This window comes from Equus przewalskii, chromosome 17, assembly GCF_037783145.1.
Source record: "Equus przewalskii isolate Varuska chromosome 17, EquPr2, whole genome shotgun sequence".
Taxonomy (NCBI): domain Eukaryota; kingdom Metazoa; phylum Chordata; class Mammalia; order Perissodactyla; family Equidae; genus Equus; species Equus przewalskii.
This window is the reverse complement of record NC_091847.1, coordinates 70,839,500-70,855,301: the sequence shown is the minus strand read 5'-3', so window position 1 is coordinate 70,855,301 and position 15,802 is coordinate 70,839,500. Positions and strand designations below refer to the sequence as shown.

At 35.4% G+C, this 15,802-nt stretch overlaps 1 protein-coding gene across 9 annotated transcripts in view; it reads right to left on the bottom strand.

The window, feature by feature from the left end:
- Positions 1-15,802, bottom strand: part of SLC39A10 (solute carrier family 39 member 10) — a 123,697-nt gene that overhangs the window by 37,636 nt on the left and 70,259 nt on the right. For 6 of the 9 annotated variants that reach the window (XM_070581703.1, XM_070581710.1, XM_070581709.1 and 3 more), the window contains exon 2: positions 196-1,220. In XM_070581703.1, the coding sequence (XP_070437804.1) occupies positions 196-1,209 (1,014 nt within the window). In that variant the 5' untranslated portion in view covers positions 1,210-1,220. Of the gene's footprint in view, positions 1-195; positions 1,221-2,751; positions 2,870-15,802 lie in introns of all 9 variants that reach the window. The other 3 variants (XM_070581707.1, XM_070581704.1, XM_070581708.1) reach the window with 1 other exon arrangement.

The following is a 15,802-nucleotide window of genomic DNA, read 5'->3' as shown; positions in this document are numbered from 1 at the left end:
TTTAAACACTTAGATTTGAGGGATCCAAACTTGAAAACAAATAATGCAAGCGAAAATTCAGATAAAAATCTTAGATCTGATTTTGATTTCTTAATGTATTTTGTTAGCGAACATTATCTGGAAAGAAGTTTGAATATGATTGACCAGTCCAGTCCACTGTTACTTCTCTGTTTGCAACTATCTTTTTATACTTACCTCATGTTGACGGTCATCTTCATTATGATCTTTGTGACTAGCAGCTGAATAAATTGCACTTTTTTTAACATGTGGTGCTTCTCGCTTTCTAGTATGTCGAAGTTCACCTTCATTATCAGGATCAAGATCTTGGTGTCCATGACCAGGATCATGACCATTATGTTCTGGAAGATGTACATGAGAATGACCTGGGTTATGTACACGATCAGGTTTGTGGACCCGATTATGCTCATATTGTTCACCCTGATCACGGTTAGGGGGAAAACCTGGTGTAATAACCTCAGAATTTTCAGTGCTTTTCTTCCTATTTTTCTTTCTCTTTCCTTTTGGTAGCTTACTTTCAGATTGTTCCTGTGTTTTATTGGTCTCTGTTGAAGGTTCATGGCCAGGCTCCCCACGCTCACTGTGAGTAATGGAAACATTAGGAAAATGGCGAGTAGTGTTATGATCGAGGTGATGATGCAAACAATGGTGATGACATAAGCGATGATTACGGTCATGCATATGTTTATCATCAGATTTGACAGATACTTCAATTGTCTCTTTCTCTGGATCACACTTGTGGTTTCTTTTTGTTGATATACTGGTCACAGTTTGATTTTCTGAATTTAAATGATTATGGGAATGCTGGTGGTTATGTGAGTGAAAATGCTTTCCCTCTTGAACTGCCAAAATATCTAAATGAGAAACATGATCGTGGCCAAGATCCTCATGATTAATCTCAACTACTTTTATCTCTCCAAGGCCCAAGTTTGTTAAAAGTTTCTCCAGACCAAAAAAGGATAATCTTCCATTTTCACCATAACGATCAAAAAGTTTTTCAATATAATATTTTTTTTCATTTTCAGCATACAGCACTGAAAATTTGCTTGACTCCGATTCTGTCATTCCACGATGGTGTCTGTGATGCTCTTCAGAACCATGGTCATGTTCTTCATGGCAATGGTTGCAATGATGGAAAATAAATGTCAGCAAACAAATGAGGCAAAATTTTGTGTGCATATGTACCTTCATTTCTATTTTTCCTAAAGGGATTTAAAAAGAGAGGCAAGCATTAGTTTATACTTAGGCACATTCAAAATGATCATAAATTCCCCAGCAGTTGCCAATCCATTAGGCAAATGCTTTACTCCATTTCTTTCATGGTTAGAAATCATTCTTTCCTTCTCCAATACCGTAGAAAAATGACCCCTTTTAATTTATCAAAATTGTGTACAGTCCTTTGAATAAATACAAATTGCTCAAGACTTATCTACAAGACTACTCTGACCCCCTTTAAGCACAACACTGATGAGCCTATGCATTTATACAGGAATTGTTGGCTCCTTTTCTATCTGGTCCTTTACAAAAAAAGTTTGCAGATCCCTGCTCGTAAGGTCCTGGTTAGTGCAATAAGGTAAGAAGATTAATTAAAATGATAAAATGTGTAAGAATCAGAAAGAAAGGAAACTATCATTATTCACGAATGGCAAGATTGCTTATGAAGAAAATCCAAAAGAATCTATAAGAATAAGTTAATTTAGTACAGTTGCTGGATATAAGGACAATAAGTTAAAATCAACTGTATTTCTATACACCAGCAATAGTTAGAAAATGAAATTAGAAAACAGTATCATTTATAGCAGCAAATAGTTAGGAATAAATCTAACAAAAGATGTGTGAGACCTTTACATAAAAAAAGGATTAACTGTTATTCAGAGAAATGAAAGACCTAAATAAACGGAAGGCTATATCATGTTCATGACTGGATGAGATATAGATCCAATGTAAAATCAATCAAAACTCCAGAAGTAATTTTGTGAAAACTGATGAGGTATTTTTAATATTTATGTGGAAACAGAAAGGGCCAAGAATGGCCAAGACACTCCTGAGGAACAAGATAGGACAGTTACTCTATCGGTTACTAAAGATAGCGTGGTATTTTGTGTAAAGAACAAACAAATATACCCAAGAAACAAAACACAGCATCTAAACATAGGAAAGATTCCCTGTTCCTTGGTGTTTGGTCAACTAGATTTCCATACACAAGAAAAAATAAATAAAACTTGACCCCCACCTCACACCATATATAAAAATCAATTACCGATGGATTGTAAACCTAAATCTAAAACAATAAATATTAAAGCAATTGTGTCCAGAAACATGCTGTCCACTATGGTAGCCACCAACCACATGTGGCTACTTAAATGTAAACCGCAATTAAATTAAAAATTCAGCTTCTCAGTCACCACTGCTACGTTTTAAATGCTCAACAGCCACATGTAGTTCATGGCCACTATAACGGGACAGTGTAGATAACAGAACACGTCCATAATTACAGAAAGTTCCATTGGACAGCATGTTTCTAGAATACAGAGATATAACATGTCAATTATGCAATTTTAAGGTTTTCTAGAATAAACAGGTGAGAGTCATTTTCATACTATATTTTACCTAACCTACTATATCCCAAATATTATCATTTCAACATGTTATCAATATAAAAATTGTTAATGCAATTTTTATGTTCTTTTTTAATATTATGTCTTTGAAATCTGGCATGTATTTTACACTTACAGAACATCTTAATTCAGACTAGCCATATTTCAAGTGCTTAACAGTCACGTGTGGTTACTGGCTACTATACTGGAAAGTGCAGCTGGAGAAGATTTATTTGGAAGACCAGCTTCAAGACCTTCAAGATAAGACACAAACAGCATTAAAGGAAAGGCTGATCAAGTACAGTACATTAAAATTAAATTTCTGTTCATCAAGAGATATAATTAAGAGACTAAAAGGGCAAGCCACAGATTGGGAGAAGATTACCACAAGGTTACCAGTCAATAATATATAAGGAATTTCTGCAAATCAGTATGAAAAGTATGAGACAACTCCATAGAAAAATGGGCAGGAAATCTGAATAGGCACTTCATAAGAGGATAGTCAAATTACCAAGAAGCATATGAAAAGATTCACAACCTCAATAGTCATCAGAGAAATGTAAATTAAATCACAATTAGATAATACTATAGACCAAGCAGAATAAATAAAATATAAAAGATGTAGGCAAAAATACGGGGTCAACTGGAACTTGCATACACTGCTGATTGGTATGTATGATTGGTATCCTTTGGAAAACTGTTTGGCAGGATCTGCCAGAAGTTGAACGTAAGCATATCCACTCACAAAGCAATTCTACTTTGGGGTATACGCTCAACAGAAATGCAGGTACCGGAACACCAAAAGACACGAACATGAAAATTCACCTGATCATCATTCATCATAGTTCAAAACAGGAAAAAGGCCAAATGTTTATCAACAGCAGAATGGATAAATAAAACAAAATTATCTAACAGTGGAATACTACACAGGAATGAAAATTATGACTTCACACATTAACACAAATGAATCTCTATAAGTACTACATGAGCAAAATATAACACTAAAGAAATATTGTATGATTCTGCACAGTGTATATTTCTATTTATATCAAGTTTAAAACGAGCAAAACTAAACCAAAATAATGATTACTTTTTGAAAAGAAAAGTGCAGGCAATAATTGGGATTGCAAAGTGTAGTAATGTTCTCTTTCTTGACTTGAAAACTGGTTATACAAATACGTATAATTTTTTTGTGATAATTTGTTGTACTTATACTCTGTGTATTTTTCTGTACATATTGTATTTCAATTTAAAAGTTTTTCTAAAATCAAATTTTCTCCAGTAAAGACCAACTAGAAAATGTAATTATAAACAAAAATTATAAGGTTTCTAGAAATAAAATAAGACCATTAAAAGGAGAAATTTATAAGACATTATTTAAGGACATTAAAGAAGAACTGCAGAAACCAGAGAGACATCACCCACACAGACGAGATCAATACCATGAGACATGCAGTCTTCCCAAGTGCATACAACAAATTCAATTCAGTGTCAATCAAAATCCTGGTAGCTATTTGTTTTTATTGAGACTATACAAGTTCATCCAAAAATTCATATAGAAGAGCAAAAATCCAAGGACAACCGAGACAATTCAGAAGATTTAGCAAAGAGATAAAGACTTCTTTTCACAAAGTTACACTAACTAAAGTTAACAGAGAACTGGCACAGGGCCAGATAAACAGACCAGAGGAGCAGAAGAGTTCAAAAAGAGAATCAGCAACATTGATTGTGAGAAAATAGTTCTTCCTCACACCATACACAAAAGTCAATTCCAAGAGGATTAAAGATCTAAATATAAAAAGCAAAATTCTTAAGTTTTAGAAGAAAATATAGAAGAATATCATGACCTGAGGATAGGGAAATATTTTTTTAAATAAGAGAAACAAAATACAAACGTTAAAGGAAAAAGTTTTGATTAGTTTAATTAAACTAAATTCTTTAAATATTGCCCTACCATAAAGAACACCATAGGGACCAGCCCTGTGGCCGAGTGGTTAAGTTTGTGCACTCCGCTTTGGTGGCCCAGGGTTTCGCCGGTTTGGATCCTGGGCGCGGACATGGCACTGCTCGTCAGGCCACAGTGAGACGGTGTCCCACATGCCAGAACTAGAAGGACCGACAACTAAAATATACAACCACGTACTGGGGGGATTTGGGAGAAAAAAATAGAAAAAAAAAAAAAGAACACCATAAACAAAGCTTATGACAAGCCATACACGGGAAGATATTGGCAATGCGTATAGATAAAAGATGCACGTAAACAATCAGTATCCAGGGGCCGGCCCCGTGGCCGAGTGGTTAAGTTCGCATGCTCAGCTCTGGTGGCCCAGGGTTTCGCCAGTTTGAATCCTGGGTGCGGACACAGCACCGTTCATCAAGCCATGCTGAGGTAGCATCCCACATGCCACAACTGGAAGGACCCACAACTAAAAATACACAACTACGTACTGGGGGGCTTTGGGGAGAAAAAGAAAAAAATAAAATCTTAGAAAAAAAAAATCAGTATCCAGAATATATAAAACATACATATATATAAATTCAGAAAAAACTCCAATATTACATAGATAACTACACAAAGGACATAAACAAGACAGCTGGTTGAGCAGCAACAGGATTACTAACAATCTAGATGAGGTACCAAATCAGTAACAGGCAAAAATTACTATCTGACAAAAGCAGGTGTTAAGCAAAGACCTAATGTAGAGAAATAGAAACTACCTCACCCTCTTACCCTGCTGGTGGGAATATATTGGTACAACCATTTTGGGAAGCAATTGACATCTACCAAAGCTAAATATGAACACATTCCATAGCCCGAAAATTCCACTCCTATCTATTTATCCTAGAGAAACTCTTACACTTAGGCACAGGAAACAAACTTCAGAATCTTTATTGCAGTACTGTTGATTTAACCACCTTGTAACAGGATGCTTTGGTTGCAAACAGCAGAACACTCAACTAAAAGTGGTTAAAACAAGGAGGAAAATTTCACATAAAAAGAAGTTGGGAGAAATGGGCAGTTCCAAGACAATTACCCTATCAAAAACTCAAGCTCTCTCATCCTCAGATTTGTCCCCTCAGAGGGTCAAGAAACTGCTGTTGGCACCATTCTATCCTTGCACAACCAAATCCAAAGGTGGAAGATTTATCTTCATGTCTCTCCCTTTATCCAAGGAAAAAAATCTTTCCCTAAAGTCCCTTCCAGATTTCCCTTTTCATGTTTTTGATGAGGCTATACTACATACGAACGCCAAAACCAACAACTGGCACAGGAAGAAATTACCACGATCAGCTTAGACAAAGCCACACTCATCCCCTCGGGACTGGAAGAAGCCACCTTTCCTACGTATCCGGGAAAGGGAGTACTTACAGAACATGGGGGTCACACAGCAAGGAAAAAGGAGGTAGATGAGGAATGGCTGATGATTACGTATCCCATAGTGCCTGCAACAAACCTATATGCCCATCAGTGGAAGAATGGATAAAATAAATGTGGCATATTTCTGCAATTAAAGATTAACTGCAGTTATAAATGTATGACTATGAAGGAATATATAACATGCACAAATCTCAGAAACATAATTTAAAAAATAAATTGTGGGACCGGCCTGGTGGTGCAGTGGTTAAGTTTGTGCACTCCGTTTTGGCGGCCCAGAGCTCACCAGTTCAGATTCTGAGCACAGACCTATGCATCGATTATCAAGCTATGATGTGGCAGGCATCCCACATACAAGATAGAGGAGTACTGGCGGTGGATGTTAGCTCAGGGCTAATCTTCCTCAAAATAAATAAATAGCAAAAAGTCACAAGTCCTGTCATTTATACAGAATTTAAAACATGCAAAATACTTTACTTTGGGGACATATATACAGGTAGCAAGAGCCTAACAGGGGGAGATCACGTTCTGGAGAGTGGTTTTCTTTTCAGGAAGAGGAGAGGAATCAGAGGCCGGAGGGAATGTATATATTCAACTGCATCTGCAGTGTTCTATGTTTTTAAAAGGAAGGGGATCTGAAGCAACGTGAAGAAACATTTAATACTTGTTCAAGCAGCATAATGGGAGGCCAGTGGTTGTTCTAGTCTTCTATGTACTTTTCTCCAAGTATGAAAAGACATCACATAACCTCTACCAGTGATTAATCAAAGTGCAGTTGTAGCAGCAGCAGTGACAGCAGCATCTCGGTTACCTGGCAACTTGTTAGAAACGTAAATTCTTGCACCCCACCCAGACCTACTACATTAGGAACTCTGGCAGTAGGGCTGAGCAATGTTTTATCCTGTCTTCCTAGCGAGTCGGATGCAAGATAGGTTGAGAACCACTACCTACACAAATAAATTATCAAACACTTCCATTTATTTAAAATATTTTAGTCAACTGAATGTTATGATTACCTGAATAAATTAGGTTGAATTATATGTGGCATATGTGAGTTCAAAATTTTAAAAAATAGTCTCCAAAAAATATTTTAATTCCAAAACTACATTTAGATTTTGTTTTGTAATCCAAACACTTCAGTTTCTTGTACAGTCTCACTGATAAAGTCACCATTTAAAATATATCAATTTTACTTGGACACTAATGAAGATGAAAAGGCAAGGCTAATTAAGACAATCACTATTAAATAGAGAGAGGACAATTTTACACTCCCTGCAGTTACCTTGGGCTTTCCACTAAAAGAGGCTAGTGAAAGGTGACATTCTCAGTGAATGTTGCTCCATTCATCTGATATGTAAATATCTTGCAGTTTCTTCAGTGCACATTATCCTACTGTCAAATGCATAAGTGCCAGTGGTGGAAATAAAACATAAGTATACGTTGATCAGGCAACATCAAATGAATGACTCCATGAAACACAAAAACTCTGGATGGTCTGAAGAGCTTTACATTGTCATTTGTCTCTATTTTTTTGTGTGTGAGGAAGATTGGCCCTGAGTTAACATCTGTTGCCAATCTTCCTCTTTTTGCTTGAGGAAGATTGTCACTGAGCTAAAAGCTGTGCCAATCTTCTTCTATTTTATGTGGGATGCCACCACAGCGTGGCTTGATGAGCAGTGCTAGATCCATGCCTGGGATCTGAACCTGCGAACCCTGGGCCACTGAAGCGGAGCGGGTGAACTTAACTACCACGCCACCAGGCTGGCCCCTCTATTTTTTAAATGTACAGTACCCAATTTGTTCACTGCAAGATTCTAAACATCTGGAGTCCTCTAATTATTTATATTCAAGAGAGCATCACAGGAATGCAAGTACATGAGTGACATCACAAGGTTAATATTAAACTTGTGTTAACTAATTTTTTATGTAAATCATTCAGAAACTTTGCAACTTTAGAACCATTATAGCAAATGTGTGCTTAAGAATCATCTGAATGAAGCATGTATTAGCATAGACTAAGCAGCTATTGCAAAGAGACCTCTCCCCAAGGGCTGCAGCTTAAGAAACAAGCTTTATTTCTCCCTCAAAAATAATCCAAGGTGACTGCTCCAGGTCTGTGAGCAGCTCTGCTCCAGTCATTCTGCGACACATCAGCCTTACCCAGTGCTACTCCAGCCAGTGGTAAAACAGAAAGAAGGGAAGTCTAGGTTCAGAAATTTCTTCTGAAGCAACAAATGAAGCAGAGGTTGCATGTATCACTCGTCACATTCCATTGGCAAGAAATTAGTCACATGGCCTCAATCAGCTATAAGGAGACTGGGAAATACAGTCTCATGAACAACTTAGGATATTTCCCAAGCATTCTATGAAAATTAAGGATTCTTTTCTATGCACAGGACAAGGAGGATCTTCAGGGTAGAGACAGGAATGGGGGAAATGTTGCCTAAGTCCATATACCACTCAACCCAAAAACTGGCCTTTATAGGACTCAGCTTTGCCCTGGCCAACACAGTCTATTGTCTCTTGTGTTCTGGAATTTTCCAAGCTTTGTGCATTAAGAATGTTTTATAACTGAATATTTTTTTCAATTCAGCAATACATATTGAGTTATTTACCTAAGACTTCTGGGTGCTACAGACATCTATGTATAAACTGACTACACAAAAAAGGAAGAATGGATTCTGGAAAACAGCTAGCAGTTGTCACTACACATTTAATTTCATCTTTTATTATTGATTTCCAGTATATCATCACAGTTAAAAGTTAAAGTATTCTATCATTGTATAATTTCTACAGTAAGGGTCGGGTTAATTTATAATTAAGTTATTTAATCATTGTGCTAGTGAATTATACTATTTCTGAAACAAATATTTTACTTTGGATGCAAAGAAAAAATGAGATTCACTAATATTTTAACATTAACATCAGAACTAAATATTTAGTGAGAATAGTGGTTATACTCTGGTACAGGAAGTGACCGGGAAGAATCATGAGGGGAATTCTGGGTTGCTATTAATGTTTTATTTCTTCACGTGGGTGCTGGTTAAATGGATTTGTTCAATTCATGAAAATGTGTCAAGGTTTACACTTAACATTTGGGTACTTTTCTGAGGGCATGTCATATTTCAAACAAAACGATTTCTAATCCCTACGTGAAGCACATATATTTCAACCCTCAATTAGTAAATTCAGTAACATGCAGCTTCTAGAAATAGACCCATATTTAATCATCCCCAAAGAGGAATTTATTTTTTTAACTTTTTATTTTAAACTAAGATTCACAAGAAGTTATAAAAATAGTTCAGAGTTTCCACGCACTCTTTACTCAATTTTCCCCAATAACATTTTACACAATCATAGTGCATTTTCAAAACAAGGAAACTGTATTTATATAATACTATTAACTAAAATACAGACCTTATTCTAATTTCCCCAGTTTTTGCAAGCACTCTTAAAAACACCATGGTAGAAAATCCATTTTTTTAGCCAGAAAGAAAAAAAGTTATCATTGGTAACCAAAGGATCTTGCATGACAAAATATAGGATTATACTTAAGAGAAAATTTGGTTAACTAGATGCTTAAATCGAAGTAATTGGGGTTGATAGCAAGTTCTTCTTTAGGCGCTTACAAACATCTTTAATTACATGCTTTCTGTTGTAGTCTTTCCTACGGAAAATGCCAAATTACAAATTTTTAAATTTTTAAATAAATAAAATTAAACACTTGTACCAAGAACAAAATCGGAAATATACACTAATTGCTAACATTACAGATCCTTTGATATTTTGTCTAAAGAAAAATATTATCTTTATTTCATATAGATGAACATAACAGAATCAGAGAAAGTTTAAGATGAAAAGATTGTTCAATATATCTAGCTAAACACTCTTAGATTTCTGTATATAAAGTAAGACCCAGAGAAGGTATACAGTATGATTAAGGTGATATTTTAAGTTTGTGGCACTGCCCTCACTTGAAAGTCAAGGGCTCTTTACTTTGAGATAATTACTAAAGTAACCTATCCAAAACATTTTTAAAGGAAAAAAGAAATTGTCTCTAATACTTACAGTCAACATAAAAAAAAGTCAATAAGAATATCACCAGATTATTTAACAAAATGATTGCTTGAAATAAGAAAAGTGACTGATAGGGGCTGGCCCCGTGGCCGAGTGGTTAAGTTCGCGCGCTCCGCTGCAGGCGGCCCAGTGTTTCGTTGGTTTGAATCCTGGGCGCGGACGTGGAACCGCTCATCAAACCACGCTAAGGTGGCGTCCCACATGCCACAACTAGAAGGACCCACAACGAAGAATATACAACTATGTACTGGGGGGCTTTGGGGAGAAAAAGGAAAAAAATAAAATCTTTAAAAAAAAAAGTGACTGATAAATACTAAAACAATTCCATTTCCAGCACTAGGTTCTTGTTACTGAAGAGGCCAACTAACTTCATACTGTGTGTAATCTATTCAACTCATTCAATTAAAAAAAACTAGACTTTTACTCAAAGGGGTATTTTTTTAAAAGAAACTGAAGACCAATTGAAAGAACCAAAAGTTACTATCTGTATTTTAATTCTGTTTCTGTCTGTCTCGTACATACGTACATACGTACACACACACACACACTATATATACATATATACAGTCATTCACCGCATAACGTTCCAGTCAATGAGGGGCTGCATATACGACAGTGGTCCCAAGATTAGGACCATAAAGCCCAGGTGTGTAGTAGGTGATACCATTTATGTTTGTGTAAGTGCACACTGTAATGTTCACATGACGAAATCACCTAATGATACGTTTTTCAGACCATGTCCTGGTCATTAAACAATATTACATATATTCAAATTAATATTTCAAACTAATAATTATAGAAAAGATATTCAAACTAATAATTATAGAAAAAAATACTATACATTGCTTAGGTTTTAAAACTAGCCATTTCAATGTTCCAGATTGGTATTTTGAAGATCAATGAGGTAGAAACGAAAAGAGAAATCACTAAAACCCTCGACCTGGATTATAGATCCAGGCCTAAGTAAACAATGTGAAAATCCATTTAATAAATGTACATAGTATCCTAATTTCATAAAGGATTTCATTTTTTTAAAGATTTCATTACAGAACTTCAAATAACGGTAGAAATTAGTTTAATTTATATCCTGAATCACATAAACACAACTGGTATTTGTATCACTGAATGCCCTCATCAATCTTTATCCATATTGACAGGAACGGGTAATCAGATATCAACTTCGTTTCCTCTGTGATTCAACAGCAGTGCACACAAAATGACTGAGAAGCAGTGAGACTGCCTGCATACTGAAGAAACACTAGTCTAGGGGTCCAAGATCCCACTCACTAGCTGTGAGGGGTTTGCCAAGTCACTGAACCTCTTTAAGCCTTATTCCCACTTCTAAAGCAGGGCTATTAATCCCTGTTCTATTTCACAGTAATTATGAGAACCAAAGAAAATAAGACGTGTACTTTTTTAAGTGGTAAAAGGTTTACATGTTTTTCCATTTTATTTGTAATGTTTAAATGCTATTTAAGTGAAAGCTATTAATAGGAATATAAATTGGACCCGTTTTAAATTCTATTTCTGATATATCCACTGAATTCAGCATTCTGTATAGGTACCAGGAGTCAGAAACCTTCATCTCTAGATCATCCCAGCACTGTCTGTTTCCTTTCTGCAAAACAGGGGAAACAGCACCTACACTTATCCATTGATGGAATAACGTATATGAAACTGCTTTGCAAAGCAATTAAGTGTATTAACCTAAGGTGTTAGCACTATCAGACGCGGTATTATACATCTTTCACTTAACTTCCACAAAGTGTAGAACCAGGGGGAAAAAGTCCCTTTGACTCCTTTGAAAGAATGCTTTCAAAAATATTCCAAGAGCCTGTGCAGCATTCGTACATCCAAGACCAACTCTAGATTGGAGGAGGCACTATTCTACAATTCACTAGTATTCGAGAAGTTAGAAAAAAACCACCACAGCATACCAGTTTCATTGACATCACAAAACTTTTCAAAGCATAAAATTATTTCAGTAATGAGTCCTCAGCAGGGACCACAAAATCCTCTTAAAGCTTCAAGGTCTGCTTTTTCATTTCCCCACTTCACCAGCTATCTAATCTACTAATGCCATAGTCTCAGCTTGGAATGCCAATGTAGCTCTTCCCCCAAAATAAGCACAATTCAGACAGTCTCTAATACTTCCACTGAGACTCATTCATATAAAAATAGTAGCTGCATGCTAACTGAACTTGGGCATAATTCAGTGCTGCTCCTGTTTCATTAACTTTTTTTTTTAGGAGAGTATAAACATCTGAGCCTTTATTTAATGTACCAAATCAAGCAACAACACATCAAATCCATCTTTATTGTATTCTAAACACTCATGGACAAACCTCCATTTTCTCATTAAATGCAAAACAACTATCTGAAATGTCTGCTTTACAAGCTTTCTTTACAGGCAGCTTGAACCATATTGTAGAAAACCACCTATGATGTTCCTGTGTCTGTTCTGCTGCTTGTGAATACAAAGAACGTCTAAGATTAGTAAATGTACTAGCTGGGCTGCCTTTATCAGTCACAAAATACTGTGATGCCTTCTGAAGCTACGAAAACGTTGACGATTTTAGCTACCCTTTCAGTAAATAGGCTTCAATCTCTTTCCACTGCAAAAGCATAGAAATCTCCACAACATGCATCACAAAGACAGAGAGCTAACCATAGGACCTGAATTAGACACACATGCCTTCTCCCTTCCACCTACAGAGCTGTGTTCTCTTCTGACTCATCATGACCCGCAGGTGCCTTCATTCTAAGAGCTACTGCCACTGCTTCAAACTTTATCACTCCATCCATCTTCACTCTTTCCCTTGTGTTTTCCATTTTCAGCCTCTTGTCACTGTTACACGCTCCTGATTTTGCACCAGCTTGCCATTCATAAACACTGCCAGTTAAAATAAACCTTTCTTTCCATGAGGTCAGGGGAAAAAAAAATCAGAATATCCAGGGTAATCTTTTTACAACATTAACATTTTTTGATACCGCAGACAACACAGGCTACTTCTTCCCTACCAGGAAAGCTTTGTCTGATTAATTTTAGCTGTCCTTATAGTTATTTTAAGCCATCAAGGTCCTCTTATTTGCTGAATGAAGTGAAATGGTTTAGTTTTGCCATTTAGCAGAATCTTACAAAAGTGTAATTCAAATGTCAAAGCTACTTACCTTTTACTAGCAAACTATCGATTTCATTATCAATTATCAATCCATCTTTATTAGCAAGTTTAAGAATGCCCAATATATAAGAAAACTACATAAATTCTGCTGTAAACATAGTGTTCTTAGGGCACATTCCTTTTTTTACAGAGCTACATTCAGATACACAGAGCTGGGGTAAATTTTGTCATATATAGGCACAGAGAAAAAGAGAAAAACTAAAATTATTAATGCCAGAAAAAAGAAAGCTGTGCAGGAAAGGAAACGTAACAGTTTATTACAATGGCTCAGTTGTAAATAACACTTAGAGTCATAAAAGTATAACACTCAATACTGTTCTAAACCAAAATTACAATATAATTTTGTACTGAGAAACTGGAATATGGGAAATGGGAAGGTACAGGAGAGGTGGGAAAAGTGCTAAATCCTCATCTTCCATTAAACAGATAATGACTAAAATTGAAAATCAACAAGAAATAATGCACATGTTGGAGACATGGCAACTAATGGCAAAACAATCAGCAAAAGGAACTAAAGAGTTCTTTGTCTCGCTGGGCAGAAGTATATCAAAGAAGGAAGATGAGGAACTGATTTTTTTCTTTCCCCTGAAAACTTTACAGAACTTTAATTCTTTAAATTACATTCATGTATAACTTTGATTGAAAAAACTCAAGTCAGCAATTATAAATCTTAAAAGTTTTTGTTAAACAAAAATCACATTATGTCACATGTGGAAGAAAATGAATTACTTACAGTTTTAAGATTTTCACAAGCATTTGTTTGTAGGGTTTTAATCACAATATGCAATCATTTTAATTCCAACTTGTGCTATTATTTTTGGTTACTTACTTAGATAATTTCAAGAAGGCTACAAAAATTTTAACACTTTTCAGGTCTCGTTACATACTTCCAAACTGGTTTCTAGAGAAATTAAGTTTGGTTATACTGCCACCAGCAGCATGGTCACAGCATTCTCATTAGTACCTCATATTACTAATTTTGGAATAAGTTAAAGATCTTGCCTTATTTTTATTTATACTTTTAAAATTATTCCTGGTGTCTCAATATTTTCATCAACATATATGAGCTTTTACATAACATGACTTGGTGCTATTTTCTGCAAAAAACATCTTCAGTTCTGTCCAGTGCCTTTTTATTTTGATTAATGCCTCCCCTTTTGTATATAGATGTGTTCATGGACATGCAATAAAACCTACAAATTTTTTTGCAATTTCTTCTGTTTTCTAAATTTAAAAAGTTTTTTCTCTATATATTTTATGTATTTGTTTCTTTAAAAAAAAGCCATAATTAAAATTAACATGACCCCTAACATTCATTTCTTTTTTAGGGAAAATAGAAGCATCCACTGAACTAATAAGACTCTTACATACTTATCTGTTAACTAAGAAAGTTTATATTTTAGCCTCAATAAAACTTTCAAGTATTTGTATTTAGGTAAAAACCACCACAGAAAAAGCTTTAACATTTGTTCTATAAATTATAAATTATGTATTATATGATGTTACATTTACAGTGAATTTAAAGAACATATTTCCTCAAAATCTCTTTCAGTGATTTGATTTGAGTGTACCTTTCTGATTTCTTCAGTTTTTTTTAATTGGTATAATTATTTTCTTGGAAATAAACACTTTATTTATACTGGTTATATATAAATTATTCACTTTAAAAAAAACTAAGAGTATCCTAATTTACAACAAAAATCTTTAAAAAGTATGTTTCAAAGCTGAAATTCTACACTAAAAAAGATCCATGGGAATAGAAAACATGATTTCATTGCTTGATGGTATATATAGTATATATAATACACAAATCTAATCGTTCTCTATTTTGTTATATGTCATTTTATACATAATTATGTAATAATTAAATACTGCGTTATAACTACATGTTTTCCTAACATTAGATTGTTTTACTGATCTTATTGTTTTGCAATGTGATAACAAGTCATAAATTATTCTATAAATCATTCTTTCCGTAGCTCCCTCCATCAAGAGGCTATGCTCCTCTATAACAGAGTGTAAAGTACACTTCCCCACAGGTGAAGAGAATAAAGTGACGACTCATCTTCAGCAGGGCACACTGAGAGCTATTATACCCAAACGTCTGTTCACAGGCCCGTCAACACGCAACCCTGCACTGGAGTGGGAGGAGAGGGGAAAGAGGCGGAGGAAAGGAGACAGAGGCAGAGAGAAGGCTTGAAAATAAATATGAAGCATCTTCTGCTCTGAAGGAGGTACAAGGAAGACACAATCACCTTTTGACTTAGGGAAGCTCAAGTGAGAAATGCTACGTAAGTAGAAACAATGTGCAAGTTAGGTTAAAGGCCAAGGGCTCCCATTCCAACTGCAAGCATAAGAAGGGGGCTACTACTCCTACAGAGAGAAAACAGGGAGCAGGAGAGATGAGACGCTTCTGCACTATTTAGGTGAAGAACACCTGAGAACTCAGGTTACCACCTAGGAATTGACATTTGACTGAATGCTTTTCTACTAAAATATTTTACTCATATGGGTTCTAGGAAAATGTATTTTAAATAACAGCAACCTATCAA